This window comes from Petaurus breviceps, unplaced genomic scaffold (genome assembly GCF_028583685.1).
Source record: "Petaurus breviceps papuanus isolate PSGF00001 unplaced genomic scaffold, PetGlider_PUasm1.0 126, whole genome shotgun sequence".
Classification (NCBI taxonomy): domain Eukaryota; kingdom Metazoa; phylum Chordata; class Mammalia; order Diprotodontia; family Petauridae; genus Petaurus; species Petaurus breviceps.
In genome coordinates, this window is record NW_027185655.1 from 54,363,244 (window position 1) to 54,383,493 (window position 20,250).

A 20,250-nucleotide genomic window follows, 5' to 3' on the forward strand; every position below is an offset into this window, starting at 1 on the left:
GGCGAGGGATTTAACTGAACTATAAAACTTTTATAGAGGGTGGAGAAGTTTGTGGGGAGGGCAGGAAGGTGTTTGCCACAAAAGTAGATCTCATTGCTTTCCCCAGGCCAGATAGTGCCCTAGGAATAGCTAGAAATATTGGTTTGGGGATATTTCATACTTAATAGTCCCAGAAAATTGGGCACTTCATCCCCAGGAAACCCAACTGCCTAAAAAAGTCTTCCTCCCAAATGACCCTGGGTATAGAAATAAGCAAATACCTGAGATTCAGATTAAGTGATCATATGAATTTGAGAGCAGCCATGAAATGTTTTCTCTTTGCAACTAGCACAAGAGTCAGTGCCCCCAGCCCTCTTAGTTTAAGAGTGGTTTTACAGAGTATCCTTGGCTAACCACTGGAGGGGGGAGGTTGGAGTGTGGGTCTGGTCTCTGCTTTTAGCCACTTAGGTAACCCAAGAGTTCAGTGATGTACTTGTCTTTTCTGTTTAGGCTTTAAAAGTTCTTGTTTTCATCTCCAGCCAGCATTTTTGAGAGAATGCTTCCAGAGAGTTTTTATTTTAGAGTTTTCATCTTCAGGGGGAGGTGTTTGGATAGGGCTGTGAATAGATCTGCAAAGAGCCCCTCATTCTTCTTAGGACCTGGTGTGGGAATGGGGCTAAGGAGATTCTCTTTAGCTTAATTAAAATAGAGACTATCTTTTCCTTTGAACCCTTTTTTTTCATTACATCAAGAAATACTGGTTTATTTAGTTTGTTCATTCTGTCAACCAGAACTCTCATAATTGTTGCATGATGAAGAATGCCGAATCTGGAATAAAACATCCCAGAACCAGTGATTCTTAACTAAATGAGCCTGGGAAAGTAATTTTAAGTTCTGGTACCTCAATTTCCTCATTTTCAAAATGAGTTTAATACCACTTATATACTACCTACCTCACAGGGTTGGTGCAAAGAAAGTGATTTGTAAACACTGCATTATCAGAGAATGTTAGATAACAGTTTATGTTTTTGTTATTATATAAAAAGCAACCTTAAAACATTGATGTGCTTAGGCCTTGGAGTATATTCTAAAGCACTTTACGAATTGTCAAAGGAAACTTTAACAGTTTATCTTTGGTGTCATATATCATGGTGTTTAAATCTATCTCCTAGTTATTCACACATATATATATATATACACACACACATTAGAATCTAGATATAGCATATATTATATGTGTGTGTTATATGTATATGCATACATAGCTATAATCCATATATGGCATAGAGTATAGTTTTATTGTGTATATATGTATTGCTATAATCTATACATTCATGCACATGTTTAACTATAATCTATATATACATATATAGCTATAATCTGTATATTCACATACATGTATAGCTATAATCTATACAAAAACATAGCTATAATCTATATGTACATGCATATGCATAACTATAATCTTTATATGCATATATAACTATAATCTATGTATTCACACACATGTATAGCTATAATCTCTATGTGCATGTACATGTATAACTATAATCTTTATATATACACATATAGAGCTATAATCTATATATTCACACATGTATAGCTAAAATCTATATACACACATATAGATATAATCTATATATACATGTATAACTATACTCTTAATATACATACACATATAGCTATAATCTATATATACACGTATAACTATAATCTTTATATACACGCATATATAGCTGTAATCTATATATTCACGCGTGTGTAGCTAAAATCTATATACATACATATAGCTATAATCTACACACATATGGCTGTAATCTATATATTCACACATGTGTAGCTATAATCTATATATACACATGTATATCTAAATCTATATACATACATATAGCTATAATATTTATGTACACACACATGTATAACTATATCCATACACACATGTATAACTATACTCTACATTTACATGTGTATATAGCTATAATATGTATATTAACTTACGTTATAACTATAGTCTATATATACATATATAGTTATAATCTATATATACATACACATGTGAATTATAATCTATAAACACATATAGCTATAATGTGTATACTTACACGTATAGCTATAATCTGTCTATCTATACACACACATACACATATATAGCTATAATTGCCACACACATGTATAGCAATAATCTCTATAAAAAGTGTTATCATTCATTTTCTAACCAGAACACTGCATTCTCTGATGATGCCAGCTACCAAGGTATTCTGCATTGTTTGAGCTGTTTAGTTTTCTGAAGTTCCTAGCTCACGTATTATAGATTTGTTTTTGAAGACTATCTAAATTAGATTTAACTGTTTAAAAAAAATAAACACCCTGCTGATCTCAGTGACCCAGACCTATAATCTCTGCTTTCTAGGAGGCTAGGGTTGGTGGATTGCTGGAGCTCAGGAGTTCTGAACTGCAGTCGTGGGTCTATGGTGAGCCCCAGTGAGTAGCAGGGGGAAGGGGAGTGAGAATCAGTAGGGAAGGGAACTGGGCTTCCTAACAAGGATTTGCCTGGCCCTGGTTAGAAAGGGAGGGCCAATCAGTAGTAGGACCGGGCTTGGGGGTGGCCACTACACTCCCAGCCTGCTTGAGATAGGGAGACCCATACTCAAAAGTAAAAAAAACTAAGCTAAACAAAACAAATTTAAAAATTGAAATTGCAGGTATTTTTCTGAGTGCCCCCCCCCTACTATTCTCCACAGTTGTAAATATTAGAATCTTAACAGTAGTTTCTGGGATAATAATTAATCCAGACTTGCCAGTATCTGTCCTCCTCTAAGCAGAATGAGAGTAGGATCCCGAGTGGAAGCCCCACTAAAGTCTGAGGATCCAGGTTTGCCCCCCTGACTAGAGCTGTGGGATTTGGGGCAGGTCTCTCTGAGACCTCTCTGAGCTTTGGTGCCTCATCTGTTGTTAAAGTGGGTGTTATGATGTCTCTCCTACCCACCTCACAAGGTGGTTGTACGGAGAGCACCTTCCAAAACTTACAGGGTCCTATAAATGGACAAGCTGTGATGAGGCTTGATAAGGCAGGGAGGCCTCAAGGACAGGGTAGGAGGCAGAAGAGGCTTTGTAAGGTAGAAGCAGTCCAGGGGTGCCTGGTCAGCAGGTCCTAGCCTTCAGAAACCTAAGAAGGAGAAGGAATGAAAAAAAGACCATTAGATTTAGCTGGTGGCTTATTGTGGTCCCAATTTTAATAGAAAGTGAGAGAAGAGAGGAGATTGAAGAGAGGGAGGGGAGAGGAGGAGTGAATGATTAGTGCAGGGAAGAGAGAGAGAGAGAAGCACCTGAGAAAATATGATGTGGGTAGGGTAGGGGCAGGGTTTGGGGTTTTGTTAGTGTTACTTGTTTCATTTTTAAAGATAGACAAAGTAGGGCGGCTAGGTGGCACAGTGAATAGAGCACCAGCCCTCGAATCAGGAGGACCTGAGTTCAAATCTGGCCTCAGTCACTTGACACACTTACTAACCATTTGGGCAAGTCACTTAACCCCAATTGCCCTCAAAAAAAAAAAAAGATAGGCAAAGTATGGAGCACCAAAGGATGTAAAGATAGTTGTTGGGAATGCAGCCAAAAGGGAAGGAATATTAAACACCTACTATGTACCAGGCACTGTGCTAAGCACTTTACCATTATCTTATTTGATCGTTACAACCCTGAGAGGTAAGAGTTATTATTGTCCCCATTTTACAGCTGTGGAAACTGAGGCAGAGAGAAGTGAAGTGACTTGGCACACAGCTATGAAAGTCTTGGGATGAATTTGAAGCTTTCTGACTCCAGGCCCAGTGCTCTATTCACTGGGTCACCAGCTGCCTCTGTACTCGACTTGTCCAGAGAGGCAGCTTATTATAATGATGGAGCTAGATGCTTGGAGTCAGGGAGATTCTGAGTTCCAGCTTCGGTCTTCCCATGTTTCTGAATAATCAGGGGTTGAGGTGGGATAATGATATCTATAGTAATTCGGAGAATTTGTACTCAGCAGTCCTGCATTTAAAACTTTTTTACTCTTGCTTTAAAAGGGACCTTGAAAACAATGCTGTTTCTTCTGGAATTTACCCTAAATTAAAAAAAAAACACAACTTGGGCTGCTTTGCAGACCCATATTACCACATGTGAAGGTGCCTCATGTTGAGGAAACATGAAATAGAAAAATGAAAACTGATGGCTAGGGGTGCAGATTATTTTATAAGAGAATCCGGCATGGATTCCTTTAATGAGGAGCTGCTCTGGGGTTTTCAGGTGGGATTGAATTTACCCAGTGTAGAAGTGTCAGTCAAGGCATACCTGCTTGTGCATGTGGGTGTGATACAGTGGTAAGAACTTTAGATCTGGGTTCAATATTGGACCAAACCTTGTTGCTCTGTCACAGGTAAGTGACTACCTCCCTAAGCTAGAATTTCCTTATCTCTATAAAGAAGATAAAAATTCCACTTACCTTGCAGCATTGTTGTGAAACAATGTGAACCTTTGCTATCTGAACAGGAGTCACAGATCTCTTTCTATCCCCTCTGCCCTGTCTCTGTATCATGAATTGGCCATTTACCGCGTAGGACTACATTTGTATGATTGCCAGGTGCCTCCCATGGGCTTCTTCTACTGACTTTCTTTTATTTCAGGTTGCAGACAAGGCCGAATGTGTGGGCTCAGCGCTGCTCCAGAAGGGTTACAAGGCATCACCAGATCAATATTTTGGCCTCTTTGCTCAAAATAGGCCTGAGGTATTAATGATTAAGAATGGACCATGTGACCATGTGGTCTTTAGCCTTTTGGTTTGCTTTGATTTTTGGTCATGCCTAGGAATATTAGAGTTCTTAGCTGCTTTCATGCACAATTGTGCCTTGTACTATGCCCCTTACTGAGAGCCTGGCTTTATGTAAAGCCCTAGCATTTCAAGGAGACCCAAACTAATGTTCCTTTGGTGCATGTCCTCCCTAGTAATCATGCCTTATCACATACCTGTTATTAAATCCTCAGAACATATATTGGACGAACTTCTTTGTTTAAGGTCTTTAGTTAAAAATATATATGTTACATACATACATACATATATATATAACATATATATGTTACACATATATAACCACATATAGTAACTTAGTAAATGGGTAGAACCAAGATAAAATTTTTCCAACGAAACTACTCATTTTTATTCTTGCAAAAGATATTTTCATATCTTTTTATGATCATAAGATCATAAAAAGCTAAAAATTAAATTCCTTGAGTATTTCCAATAGCACAAAAGAAAGTGCCTTAGGCCTAGCTAGCCTGTATGGACGTTCAGCTCACCCCGTTTTATTATGTCCTCTGTACCAGACAGTCATGCAAGATGTCAATGCAAACACAGAGCAAATCGATGAAACACAAATCACAAACATTTATGATTTGACAATGTGAAAGCAGTGGGGTTCTTCTTCCACTAAGTGGGTCATCAGAGGAGCAGTTCCCATATAAGAAGTGGCATTGTTAGGCCGTCTTCATAGTATTCCTCCTCTTAGTCATTTTAAGACCATCTGGGCTGGTTCGCTGCCATTTTATCATGTTATGTGCCATATGCAAAAACAAAATGCTTCAGGCAGAAATCTGTATTTCCTTCCCAGTTTTAAATATGGTACATTGTGTATAAGTAAAGAAAAGATACTAAAAGTGAATGAGTTCACTATCCTATCAGAGGATGATTTTATAATAAAGCAAAAGTTGTAGCAGGTTGTATATTTGATAAGAGTAGCATCCTTTTTTCCCGCTGTTACAGTCACACTTGCTTGAGAGGTTAAGTTGTCTTCTTCTGTGCTACGTTATAATAGCATTTTCTGCAGGAATGCATTATGTTTCTGTCTTCATGCAATGAGCACACATGTTATACTCTGTATTGAACACTCCTGTTCAAGCAGTCCATAATTTGGTCTCAGGGTGGGAAAGGCAGCGACAGATTCAGAGGTAGGAAGAGAGACAGAGATGCAGATAAGGACACAGAGATGGGGGGCGAGGTTAGGGAGAAGGGTCAGGAGACACCCCAGAAGAGTAAAGACAGGGTGTCCCAAAAGTCTTTATGTAGTTCCAATAGCTTTAAACTGCACCAAGACTTTTGGGAGACCCTGTCTGTTTTTGCCTTTCCTAAACCAGAGGAATGAATGTTTTTAACCTCGTGAGCAATTTCCAAGGTCAGGCAGGTAGAATTTTGGTCTAGTTCTTGATCTTAATTGGCTGACTTTAATCTAGACATGGCAACTGTATTTGGGTTTGTAGACACATGTTCCCTCAGAGTTGTGCAGATCTGTGTGGCCTAGTGATTCTAAAGAAGAAAACCTCTTCAGGTGTCAAGTGAAAGAGTAAACTAATTGGGATGTGAGCTAATTAGCCATCTAAGAGCTCCAGGTTGGTTGCTGAATGAATTTATTCCTTACACTCTGCTTTGCAGACCTCCAGTGGAGTCTAACCAGCCTGTGGCGGTGTTTTTGGTTACCGTTTATGTGCAGGCCTTTTTTAAACAGAGAAAGACCTCTCAGCATATTGATTCTCTGACTTTATGCCAGGGCGCCCCATTAGAACATTACTTTAGGGCTACACATGTAATTTGCGAAACCTGTGCCTCCTCCTCCTAACTTGGTGGGACTTGGATGCTTTTATTCCCAGCATATCCAGGACTCTCTGTATTATAGTCAAACCTCATAATGACTGAGACCAACAGAAAGTACATTCTTATTCTTCAGGAATCACTCTGTGCTCACGCTTACTCTGGTACCCTACACAGCTACCTTACAGCAGAGATCTTTTAGCCCTTTGCCTTTTTTTCTGGGGTATGGGAGCTTCACAGCACTCCCAAGTACAAATCAGGAGACAGTGGGCATATACTGAGTGCTACATTGATTTTTACTTAGCCGATCCTTAGACACTGTGTATACCTCTAATTGTTAGGTCGTTTTTTCTTATATCAGAATTACTTGTGCCTTTCTGCAGCTTCCATGCAGAAGTCTGAACCTTCTTCCAAAAGATTACTGTCTTCAAGTATTTGAAGGACTCTGATCTCCCCAAGTCTTCCTTTTTTCCAGGCTAAATATCCCCAATTTCTTCACATCTCATCATGACATGAGTGTCATCTCCAGGCTTCTTGCCATCTGAATTGCTTTCTTTTAGACTTGCTTTCACTTCTCAGTATCCTTCCTAGAAGGTGCAGTCCAGAACTGAACACAGTACTGTAGATGTTGTCAGACCGGGATGTAGGCAGCAGGACCGCCACTGCTCTCCTTCTGAACACCTTCTAACCTAAGAGAACATTTGAGCTGGGTTGTTTTTTTTTTAGTTATTATGTCACAGTAAAACCCTCATATCATTTAAGTTAACACACACACATGCTCACATATATTTATGCCTTGTTTTCTTGACTGGACTGTAAGCCCCCTGAAGGCAGGAAAGACATTTTACACTGCTTTGTCCTCTATACGATTCTCAGTGTGGTATCTTGCATACAACCTTATAAGCTCTAGAGGTTTTTAAGATGAACTTTTAGCATGGGATTCTTCTATGACCTTTTTTTTAAATTTTGTTTTCTTTTCTGACCCCCACCATGCAGTGGGTGATTATCGAACAAGGTTGCTTTGCCTACTCAATGGTGGTGGTCCCTCTTTATGATACTCTTGGAAATGAAGCAATCACATACATAATTAACAAAGGTAAGTTGTTCATGTTCTTTCCACTGAATGTTGGCCTAACAATCGATTAAACATGGTTCTTTTGAATACTTCTCTTTCATTTAATGTGTGTGTGGGGGGGTATTTTAATGACATCTAATCTGCTTAAAGTATAAAAGTGTCTATTGTTGCTTTAATATGTAGTGAACATATGGTATCATGGTCCTAAATAGTACTTGGGCCTTCAGTCATGCCAAATTTAATCTTAATTATATTATTTCTCTTCCAGCTGAACTGTCTTTGGTTTTTGTTGATAAGCCAGACAAAGTCAACTTCATGTTAGAATCTGTAGAAAACAAGATAACCCCAGGTCTTAAAAGCATAATCATCATGGATCCCTTTGACAGTGATCTCGTGGAACGAGGCAAGAAATGTGGGGTGGAAATAATGAGCTTGAAAGCATTCGAGGTAATTAAACAGGATTGTTCTGCTGTCATAAGGAATCATAGCATGCTAGGGTTGAAAAAGACCCCAGGTAATAATTATCCAACTCACCCACTTTTCAGATGAGGAAACTGAGACCTAAAGAAATGAAGTGACTTGCCAGAGATCACACAACTAGTTAGTCGTAGAGGTGTGACTATGATGTGGGTTCCCTAATTTCTGAATCCAATGATTTCCCCACTGTCACCCTACTTTCTATGTGTGAATTTTTTGTGAAGGATTTAATTGGCTTCTTGGTCCAAGTATCATAGCCCAAGAAAGGCAAAGTCAGGGTTTTAATCCTTGTGTGTGCCAGTTGACTTCATCCTGTTCCATGGCTATGGAACTTCTAAGTACTTCTAAGCTAGGTTGGTCATTTTCCGTAGCCCAGTCATGTAAGAAAGTACAATTCCTTCTCTGTTTCTGGACATGCAACTTATATGTGTCCAACAGACTTTATACTGAAAGAAAACACATTGTGAGGAACATTGAAGTAGTCAAATATTTAGGTATAGAGTACTTATTATGGCCTAAGACTACGAGAAAAGTACCTGTTGTTTGTAGGTTGCTTGGAATCAGACTTCCTTAAAGTAATTCATGCCTTCTCTGCCTTTTTGCATGTGAATTAGGCTTTCAGGTTTCCACAAATTGAAAGTCTGAAAGGTATGCTTGAAAGGCAGCGTGGTGTAGTAGATAGAACACTGGGATAAGAGCCAGGTGGTTGTGGTTGTCTTTGTGGAGTGGTGTCCAATTCTTTGTGACCCCATGGCCCTTCTATCCTCTACTATCTCCCCAAGTCTGTCCAAGCTCATGTTCATTGTTTCCATGACACTATCGATCTCACCCTCTGCCATCCTGCCTCCTTTTGCCTTCCATCTTTCAGGGCAAAATGGGTTAATCCCCACTTTTGATGCTACCTGTGTGACCTTGAGAAAGTCAGCCTCTCTAGGCCTAAGTTTCCTCAACTAAAGTGAGGGTGTTTGACTAGATAGATCTCCTGGTCCCTTCCATATCTTAAATCTGGGGTCCTGTGAACTCTAGCTAAGTCAGTTGACTTATCTGCACTTCCATTTCCTTATGGAAGATGGAAATAATAACAACTGTGTCACAGGGGGTTGTGGGACTGAAGGAGATAAAAGCACTTAGCAAACATGAAAGCATAAAACAAGTTATTATTTTCACTCTGCAGTATGATCCACCCAGAGAGTCACTTCCTAGGTATCTGAAGAGCAGGAAGCTGTTTAGGAGATTCTTTTAGGAGTGTGTCTCCCCCAGTGTGCCCTCCTGAGAGCTTCTCTCTTAAATATTAATTTCTCTTTCTAAAGGTGGCTGGGTAGCAAGGGAAAGATCTCTAGAACTTCCCACCTCATGGGTGTGAAAGCTAGAGGTAATTGGATCTCTTCAGTCTGGGCGGCTTAAATCTCTTTCCTAGGGGATCTGTTTCTATTGTATTTTTGTCTTTTTTACTGAACTAAATGTATCCATTGCATTGCATTACCTGGCAGAATTTGTGTGTGTGTGCTTGCGCGTGTGTGTGCGTGTACATGGCATGCATGTCCTCCTAGCCACACACACACACATTTTTAAAGAGGGTATTTGTAAGTCATGCCTCCTAGGTTGGAAAAAAATTGTACCAAAGGACAGTCATGTCAAAAGAAATTTATATTTAAAATAGGCAGAGACTTTACCGTCTTCAAATAACACGGTTTGTTTTCAACACCAAAGACCTTAGTAGCTTTTATATAAGAACAGTAGAATCTGTTTAGAAAAGTGGAGAGTAGTGCTTCAATTAGGTTCAGGTTTAGTTTAATACCAATTACTATAGTTATTGATTCATAAAAGTATGCTTTCCTCATTGGGGAGTTCAAAGTGCCTGGTTGGCACTTCCCTGAGCGTTTACAGTTCTTCGTATCTATCTCCTGTACTTAAGCACAGCCCAAATGGTAACTTGTATCTTGTTTTCCCCCATTCTCTGTTTTAGGACCTGGGCCGAGCTAACAGGAGGAAGCCAAAGGTATGTGTGTAAGGAAATCGTCCCATCAGAGTTTTGTTGTCCTCAGAACTGTCTCCTTTCTTTGGCATGAAAACAACCGAGTCATCTCAGGAAAGCAGTAGAGCCCTTAGCCTCCCTGGAATGTTATCTTTGACTGGCTTCTTCAGGCTTGTACTAAATTTGTTCCTAACCATTTTAGCCTCCATCGCCTGGTGACCTTGCCATGATTTGTTTCACCAGTGGGACAACAGGTAAGTTTTGAAATGGGAGACGCTTTGCATAGAAACTGGAAGGTTTGTGCTTCTTTCAGAGAATGAAATCCCTCTCTCTCCCTTGTTACTGATTGCAGTAGATTGTGAAGGCTGCTGGCTTTGACTGGAAGTGTGCCTTTTCTGTTTTATTGAAAAGTTAACCATCTAGTAGAAGCAAAGGGTCAAACTCAATCAAAAATGATGGCCACTAATCTGTACTTAAGGATCTCAGTGGGCTGCATATTGGCTTCATTTTAAAATGTTTTTGTCTAGGTTTTACTGTTATTTTAAAAAATTTCTTTTGTTAAATATTCCCCAAATACATCTTAATCTGGTTCCAGCCCACTGGGGAATATAAGTGTGTGATACCTCATTCATCAGGATTTCAAATAATTGTTGATGAATGCACCCATTCTCTAAGGCACACAGTGCCTTAGATGATTTTGAGGGTAGGAATCCCTGGTTTTCTCTTGTTGCTATCCACCATTCAAAACTGGGACATAGGCATAACAACAATGGTGAAGTTTACCCAACCCAGCCACTGGATTTTGGCAAAGGGACTGGTTGGTGGTGGGACATGATATGCCAAGTATTGAAGGACTTATATTTTTTAAACTGCTGTCAATCTTAAGAAGCATGTAAGGCATTCTTAAATGCCCTGTCATACAGCTGGGTGGCTCAGTAGACAGAGTGCTGGCCCTGTAGTCAAGGATTCATCTTCCTGAGTTCAAATCCAGCTTCAGAGACTTGCCAGCTGTGTGACCCTGGGTAAGTCATTTAACCTCTGTCTGCTTCAGTTTCCTCAACTCCCAGGGTGGTTGTGAGGATCAAATGAGATAATATTTGCAGTTCCGGGCACATGGTAGATACCAAATCATTGCTAGCTATTATTATTGTTGTTATCTTTCTTAGAATGTGTTCCATTGGCTTTAACTCTTTTCTGCTCCCACTGTGTTCTGCAGGTGATCCCAAAGGAGCAATGATCACTCATCAAAACATAGTGAGCACCTGTTCAGCTTTTGTGAAAGCGACAGAGGTAGTAACCTTTGGAAATGCTGAAATGGCTATCTGTATTAGGTGGCATTAAGCCACAAGAATTTAAGGACTTAAGCCCTTAGTTCTTTGGGGAGTATGGGCAGTTTTTGAATCTTCATTAAGATGTGGGTGGAACACACTCCTAAGGTCCCCTTCTCTAAAATGGCAGTCTCATGACCCTGCATCCCAACTCCTGCCTGTCACTGTGGAGGCAGATCGGCTGGTAAAAGCTCTTAAAAACTTGGACAGTGAAATTATATTTGGATGTCACCATGAAGGGTTGTTAAGAAAAAAAGAGTGGCAGGGCGGCTAGGTGGCACAGTGAGTAAAGTACTGGCCCCGGAGTCAGGAGGAACCTGAGTTCAGTTCCGGCCTTAGACACTTAACACCCACCCACACCCCCCCCACGCCCCCCACACACACACAACTAGCCGTGTAAACTTGGGCAAGTTACTTAACCCCAATTGCCCTCCAAAAAGCAAAAAAAAAAAAAAAAGAAAAAAAAGAGTGCAGAGGATGGTCTAAATGTGTCCTCTCTGCTTGACTGATGGCATTTCAGCATCCCTTTGAGGATGCTGAATCAGGCCGGAGGGGCAGGCTCATTCATACTGGGACTCTCCCAGCTTCCCAAGGTCTACCATCTTCTTGTAAAGGGGTTGCAATTGGGCATCCCAGCTGCCTTTAATGTTCGCCTGCTATGTTTGTTATCTCCTCACTCCAAGCGAGAATTAGGCAATTCCTTACTGGATGATGTAGTGTCAGAACAATCAATGTCACTTTTGTCCTGCAGAGAGCATTCTCTTTGCCCACCTTGATTCTTACGCATCTGACCTTTGCAGTCCTCCTGAAATACTCACTTGCCTTAATTTTTATGGCAGATACTGAACAAGTTCAGGGAGTAAAATCTTGTTACTGAATAATGAGAGAACATGGATCCATTTGGGGTTTTGCAGTTTTGTTGTTCAGACTCTTCCCTCAATCCCCTACTCCAGAACACTTTTTAAAATGTGTTCAGCATCTTACTCAAGTGAAATTTTTTCTTGTTATTCCTTCTTCTGAGAAAATCTAGGGGAGGTGATATGTTCATGTAAGACTTTAAAAAAATAAGTTAGAAAAATGAAATGGAGTTTTCAAATCTACTGAAACTTTAAATCAGACTGATAGTGAATTCTTTCTAAATCTGTGGGTACAGAGACAATCCAAGTTGGACTCCTCCAAATTGTGACCTCCATAGCTATTGTCCTTTGGATTGACAGGTGGTTGTGATACAGGTTGGGTTGGGTTGGCATATAACTACAGTCTAATGGGTAAGGAATTCCTTCTTGGTATTGATTCTTTTACTAATAAGTTTGCCCAGGGTTGGTATTATAACTTGTGTAGAGTTTGTGACAGATTCGTGAAGGGGTGGGAGAGTGAAAATGGAAAGCAGAAATAGGTATACCAATCTCATGTTAGCTCATCAGCCCACCCACCCCCTAATATGACAGATGCCTTATTTTGGCCAGAATTCTATTACAAGTTTATCACCACCCTGTGCAAACATCTACCATGCCTTGCTTGCATTTAAAGTACATTATAAACCCTATTGGGGTTAGACCAAGCTTGGAAAGTAGGTGTTGGGGATAGTACTCAAAGGTGTTCAGTGTAGAGACTTTATTTACAGGGGGCAACAGATCATTTTGTGTTGGCCTGAAGTTTATTTGAAACCAATGAAATGTGCAAAATGGGAGATGGAATACTGGTTTAAAATAAAGAATAAGACTCCAGCCACTGAAATCACCTTCAAGCTCCTGAGTATATCGGTGCTGGGTTCTTTTTCCTCTTTGTAATGTTATGGTATTGCTTGTATTGGGAGGTGACTTCCTGAATTCCTGACCTGAAGGTTGGAAGTTTAGACTGGTCTTGCTGGGAAGGGAGGGAGCAGTGGCAGTGGTGGGTTTTTAATTCTGAATAATTAGAGCACATAATCCCTTAATATCCTGAGTGGGGGAAAGGGGTGGGCTGGGGTAAGGGGGCGGGGAGGTTGTCCTAGCTTTAATTGAACCAACTAAATGGATTCAGCTGAAAAGAAATGGTAGTCCAGATATCAAATAACTCATTTAATACCATTCTTTGGCTGATACTGATTACTTGTCAGTAATAAATACAAAAGAAGGGAGTGTTACATAGGGGTTAGAGAGCCAGCCTTTCCAGGAAGGCATTGAGTTCAGGTCCCCTTTATATCATATCCTGGCTCTATGAGCCTAACTAGGAGATTTAATATCTCCATGTCCCTGGGCAACCCTCTGAAACTCTTCAGTTGCTAATGCATCTACATTAGTAAAGAGAGTTTTGCTTCCCACATCCTGAAGAAATCAAAGTCCCAGATACCCCCGAATCATATGTCCTCTTCCTCAGTAAAGTTAAGGTAATATGTGCTCAAAAAAAGGGAGGTGAGTGATGACTGGAAATTCTAATGGCCTTGGGCTTCTTTCTCCGCCATGCTGGTGTCTTTGCTTGCAGAACGTGTTGGTTCCCACTCCAGATGACACTTTGATATCTTTCTTGCCTCTTGCCCATATGTTTGAGACAGTTGTAGAGGTAGGCACTGAATTAATTTCAATTGTGTTTTTTTTAGGGGAGCATGTTTGTTCAGTTATTGTCTTTTCACAGAAAGCACTTCATTTGAACTCCAGTGACTCACACATTTCCTATTTACCACTTGCTCACATGTATGAGTGTTTAATGACGGTAAGGAGATGGGGATACAGTGTGGTATGGTGTTGTAAATTAATCTCTTGCCTTATATTATGTAAAGGACCCAGATTACTGAGAACAGTGCCATACTTGGTTTTTCCCTTGTTCCCAAGTACAGAGCTTTAACACATCTACATTAGTAGTGCACTGTCTCTCAGTTTTTTGGTGTTTAAAAAGTAAATCTGATCTTCTGATCCAATTTAACCCAGTCTTTTTACCCAGAAATTTATCACAATCAGTATAATTTTTGTCCTTTTTTGGTTAAGCCAAATTAAAGAAAACATTTATAAATTTTTATGTATTTTATAAATTATAAATAAATATAATAAAAATTAGCCAAATTATTCAAGACTTGCCCTCTTGTAGCATTTGAGGCAATTAGATGGTAAGTAGATAGAGTGAATTTTGGAATTGAAGTCAGGAAGACCAGAGTTCAAGTTTTGCTTTCAGGCACTTGCTAGCTATGTGACCCTGGACAAGTCACTCTTCTGTAAAGTGGAGATAATACTAAAACCCATTCCCCAGAGCTGATGTAGGGATCAGACTAGATAAATGTTAGTTATTATTGGTCGAAATGTTCAAATGAGCTTATTTTTATAACACATTCTGGTTTGATTGGAGAAAGGGGAGCGTGCCTAAATAGATTTGGCAAGATTGCCTTGACATAATTGCATGACTCACCCCAGCCAAGAATGCTTTCTCAGCTTTGTTTTCAGGGTTATAAATCTGAGAGTAAGGGATTACATTAGATGCAGAGAGGACTCAAGAAAACAAACAAGAGGAGCTCACTTCTGGTGTCAGTGACTACCCTGTCACTCTGGAACAGTGTTTCTGTAAAGTGGAGTCCCTCCATGCTAAGAATCAGACTGTGTTTGGAGCTGTGTTTAACCAGATCACTAGCAGGAGGTGAAATGGGCTGTGTTCCTAAAAAGAAATTCTTTTTTGGTGACCAAACATGATATATGATGGTTCTTAAAGGTCCATGCATATGGAACTGTAGATCTGGAAGACACCATGAAACTGTTTTGTTGTTTGGTTGTTTTCAGTCATGGTCAACTCTTTGTGACCCCATTTGAGGTTTTCTTGGCAAAGATACTAGAGTTGTTTGCCATTTCCTTCTCCTACTCATTTTACAGATGAGAAAACAGAGGCAGACAGAGTTAAGTGACTGGTCCAGAATCACAGTGTGTCCGAGGCCAGATTTCACCTTGGGAAAAGGAATCTTCCTGCCTCTAGGCCCAGTACTCTGCTGTGTCACCTTACTGCCCAAAACAAACTATATTGAATGAAAACCTGCTGAAATTTCATTTTTTAGTACAAACTGAATTGTTCCTGGAAGAGAAAAGCTAATTTAATTTGGGTGTACAGACTTAGCAAATATAAGGGACAGATTACAGTGGAATGTATCACCGCATGGCAAATCAGCATACCTGTGTGAGACTCGGTGAGGGTGAAAGTCTAGCAGCCTTTTGGATAGTTTTTTTTTTTAATAATCTTGTTATAGTAAAATAAATTCCAGCAAACTTGGACTTCAGGTAATAGTTGAAATCATTAGGGGAAAGCAGTAACATAGGCAACTAAAATTTACATTTGCTTCTCTCTACCCTCATAGTCTATCATTTGAAGTATAGATCCAAGTGGGGGTCACACTTTTCTCCCCAGACTCTGGTCTGTGCACAGCATGAAGGCCACCTGGAATTGTGGCGTAGAGTAACGATGGCATACATCATACAACACCTCTCTCTTTACCTTCATTTGAATGGAAATCAGCATAAAAAGGGTCACCGTGATTATTCTTAATAATTTTTGCAATTGTGTTTCAATGTATACCTATATATTTATTTTCCCCTTTCAAAGAAATCACATTTTTAGGAGCGTGGATTACATGTGGAACAATATAGAAGTATTTTCTTTTTTTTTTAATGTGTTTTATTGAAGTTTTTTGTCTTTACCTCACAGTCATATCTCCCCCCTTTCTCGAAACCTCCCCTCTCCCATTTGAACTTGTAGCAAAAACAATTCAGCAGAAATATCTATTCCATGGACCATACCTGAAATTGTATACATTCTTCTGTACCAGTAGGCCCCCACCCCTCTACCATGAAGGATGGTATCATTTTCTTAAAACCACCAAGGCCAGATACAGTATCCTCAACCAAAATAAAAAAGGAGACAAGTATCCCTTCCTCTAATAAATAAAACAAAATGTATCCCAGTCCTAATCCTCCTCTACCTCAAGGATTATATTAATCCTAAAATATATTATCTAATATTAGAATGGCCCCGAGATCTTAGCCAAAAATTCTTTTGTAGGCCTACCCAGCATAATCTGTTTCTCTAAACCCTCATTTCATAATCTTTCAAGCATACACAGATTCATAGGTGTGAAGATCCCCCTCGTCATTGAAGATCCTAATTACTTGTTACCTTTCGCAGTCGTTTTTATGAATTGTTGCTGTGAATCTGTGAATAGTGGCCACCCTTCTGACAGTGAGCCTTTCTGGATTTAGCTAGGCCAGATCTCAGCCTCTAGAACACAGCCCATTGCCAGCCTGGCCCCTACAGCTGTAATAGCATCTAAGTCTTTGCCAGGTCCTGCAGAGGCCTTCAGAACCACCCGCCCCCATTCACACCACACTGAGGCATCAGAGGACTTCATCGGATGCTAACACTGACAATATTATGACCCATGTTATTTGGTGTTGATATCGTGATCAGAGGCTATCCTGTTTAAATCCCTCATTTTATAAATGAGGAAACTGAGAGATTTTCAAGATCCTAGGACTCCAGGGCAGACCTGCCTGAAATCCTTTGGCATGGTGCAGGTGGCCTGTGGGCCATCAGCAGCTAGGCTGTGCAGGCCTGTTCTAAGGCAAATGTGCCTTTCACTGTACAGATAACTCATTAAAACACACACACACACACACACACACAACCTTACAATGTATCGCACTCCATTATAATGCCCTCCAGGCAGTTGTCCATATATAACAAATTCTGTGTGTAACTGCTTCCCGTAACATTATTTCATCTGTTTTTATGGAATATCAACAAACAATGTTAGATGGGATTGTCTGGGTTAGAGACTTTGGAACTTGGTGGCCAAACCCAAGCTGAGATGATCTCACCAGAAAGTCAGCTGATTCCTGAATTCATGCCTTCCTGTTCCCCCTCTCCAGTGTGTAATACTCTGTCATGGAGCTAAAATTGGCTTCTTCCAAGGAGATATCCGGTTGCTTATGGATGACCTCAAGATGCTACAGCCCACCATCTTCCCTGCAGTTCCAAGACTGCTGAACCGGATGTTTGACAGGGTAAGCTTAAGCCTGTTCAGGAGAGTTGGAGGGGGGAGAACTCTAGCTCCAGGGAGGAACAGTATTGGAAGATGAGCCTGGAAAAGCAAGATGCATTTATTATGTGTTTACTTTGTGCCAGGCATTGTGCTACTCACCGGGAATACGTAAACCAGTAAAAAGAAAGATATTACCTGTTCTCAAGGAGCTTACATCCTAATGAGAAAGACAGTGCACAGAGGGAGCTAAAAGGAAGGGAAGGGCTTGGACTTCATCAAGAGTATTCCATTGAAGTCTGAAAAGTCAGAAGCAGAGCCAGGAGGGGAAGGAAGGTTGGCCAGACTGGGCCACCCCCCAAAATGGAGGCCCTAATACAGGAGGAACTCCCGGTGGGAGAAGGTAGCTAACATGGTGGAGGAGGTGTTGTGGGGGAGGGAGGAGTCGTTAGGAGCCCAGGAATGTTCCAGGATGAGGAGGCATGGGAGCAAAGCCTGCAAAGTCAGAAGCAGAGCCAAGAGGGGAAGGAAGATGGGAATCTGACACGAACCATACCTGCAGTAGCCTTAATAGCATGGAGGAAATCATTGGCGGTGTGTACATTGTCAGCTTCCAATTAAAATGTCGTAAAAACCCTCTTTTACACGAGGGCAAGGCTTCCAGCTATTTTGTGGAGCAACCTAGTAATCATTACTGGGCTTGTTAGATTTTTGGACAGGCCAACACAACGATGAAACGGTGGATCCTGGACTTTGCTTCCAAGAGGAAAGAGGCAGAACTCCGAAGTGGCATAATTAGAAACAACAGCCTGTGGGATAAAATTATTTTCCACAAAATTCAGGTAATAACTGAACATATAACAATTTCACTTGCTGCCTAAACTTGCCAGGGTCCAAATTTCTAAAGGAGCTTTTGAGGAGGAGGCTAGAGAAGATGTAAGTGGTGTGTGTGTGTGTGTTGGGGGAGGAATGTTTTATATCTTGGATATTCAGTCATTGGCATGGAGCTAGAAGCACCCTAGAGGCCATCTAGTCTAGGGCTTCTTATACTTTTTCCACTTGGGCCCCCTTTTCACATTTTGGCAGTTTTCACTGGCATTGTTTGGTGTGATGGCCTGTGCGGTGCAAAGCGCACACTTGTTAGCAGTTACACACAAAAAGCAACACGGGCGAGCACTGCCAGAGGCATCTTGCATTTATGATGAGTTTGATTTTTAATTAATTTTTGGTCATTATGCATTCTTACTGTTGCCAAATTTTTCATGGCCCCAAATGGGGTCAAGACCTACAGTTCAAGAAAAGCTGAATTAGTCCAAGCTTCTCACTTTACTGAGGCCCAGAGAAAAGGAGTTACTTGCCCAGGATCAGACAGGTAGAAAACATCAGAGGTGGACTTTAAACCCAAATACTTTGAGTCTACTGCTCTCTCTGTGGTAGCACTAGCAGCAGCAGTAGTAGAAAATGATAATGGATACCACAGTGGTTCACCATTTCCTTCTCCAGATCATTTTACAGTTGGGGAAACTGAGGCAAAAATGGTTAAATGACTTGCCCAGGGTCACACAGTTAGTAAATGTCTGAGGCCAGACTTGAATTCAGGAAAATGAGTCTTCCAGGCTCTAGGCCCAGGCGTTCTATTCACTGCACCACCTTGTTGCCTCATCGGTTTTATAGGGCATTCCCAAAATCTTAAAGCTTCACAGATTTTAGGGCATCCTATATTGTACTCATTTTACAGATGAGTTTAAAATTCAACCCAACAATTAATTATTTAGTGTCTGCCATGTTCCTGACACCATGCTATGTTGGTATGGATACAAAATGAAAAATAGTCCCTGCCTTTGAGGTTCTATCTCCAATATGTAAAGAGTTTTAAATATCTAGAAAGAAACCAGTGATGCAGGACTGAAGCTTGGGAGAGAGGTTAGGGCTGGGTATATGGAACTTCAAAGGGATGGTCATTGAGCCCATGGGAGCTCATGGAATCACCAGAAGTATAGAAAGAAGGGAAAAAATGCCCCTGACAGAGGCCACGGACCATCCTGCCTGGAAGGTGGGAGAGGGAAGACTAAGGAGGAGTGGTCCGTCAGACAGAAGGGAGGAGAACCAGGAGACTCAGTGCTGCAAAAGCCCAGGAGAGGAGGTGTATCCCCTGGTCACACACACAGAGCTCATTAGTCAGGAGAGGTGGCAGTATTTGAATCCTGACTCTGGGCCCAGCATTCATTCTCTGTGGCTTTCCAGATTCTCTGACTTCTTCCAAGTCACATTAGCCTAAGCACAAGTTAGCGTGACCTTCAGAGAACAAAACTGGAGCTGTGGATGGGGCGCCAGTTCAAAGAGGCTTCATTGCATTGGAAAAATTCCTAACAATGCTCAGCAGAGAAACTGCAGGGAACATCAATTCTCAGATGGTTACCCAGCATCCTTTCTCTTTTTTCCCTCTCTTCCCTTTTAAGGCAAGTCTTGGAGGGAAAGTAAGGTTAATGATCACGGGCGCGGCCCCTGTATCAGCAACTGTTCTGACTTTTCTGAGAGCAGCACTTGGATGTCAGGTAAGTTGTCGAAGTTGTTCAGGGATTTATCCAGATGAGTGGTGATCTTGGGGAATTGTGTGTGTGTGTGTGTGTTTTGTGTGTGTGTGTGTTTTAATTCCTTGCTGGGGGATGGAGCAGCATTTTATTCAACAGTTTTATGGCTGGAAGAACAGACAAAATTACAGCAAATGTGGGGAAGGGTTTTACATGTTGTTTATATCTTTTGCCTGAGGACGTGAAGTTGCAAGTGCTGTTCTCTGCCTTGGTTAGCGGCACTCACTCT

The 20,250-nt window shown here is 40.8% G+C and overlaps 1 protein-coding gene across 4 annotated transcripts in view; it reads left to right on the forward strand.

Annotated features, from left to right (window-relative positions):
* Positions 1-20,250, forward strand: part of ACSL1 (acyl-CoA synthetase long chain family member 1) — an 82,602-nt gene that overhangs the window by 49,921 nt on the left and 12,431 nt on the right. For 2 of the 4 annotated variants that reach the window (XM_069095999.1, XM_069096001.1), the window contains exons 5-14: positions 4,635-4,736; positions 7,586-7,685; positions 7,933-8,111; positions 10,108-10,140; positions 10,319-10,370; positions 11,333-11,406; positions 14,058-14,135; positions 17,321-17,455; positions 18,138-18,272; positions 19,890-19,985. In XM_069095999.1, the coding sequence (XP_068952100.1) occupies positions 4,635-4,736; positions 7,586-7,685; positions 7,933-8,111; positions 10,108-10,140; positions 10,319-10,370; positions 11,333-11,406; positions 14,058-14,135; positions 17,321-17,455; positions 18,138-18,272; positions 19,890-19,985 (984 nt within the window). Of the gene's footprint in view, positions 1-4,634; positions 4,737-7,585; positions 7,686-7,932; positions 8,112-10,107; positions 10,141-10,318; positions 10,371-11,332; positions 11,407-13,907; positions 13,986-14,057; positions 14,136-17,320; positions 17,456-18,137; positions 18,273-19,889; positions 19,986-20,250 lie in introns of all 4 variants that reach the window. The other 2 variants (XM_069096011.1, XM_069096007.1) reach the window with 2 other exon arrangements.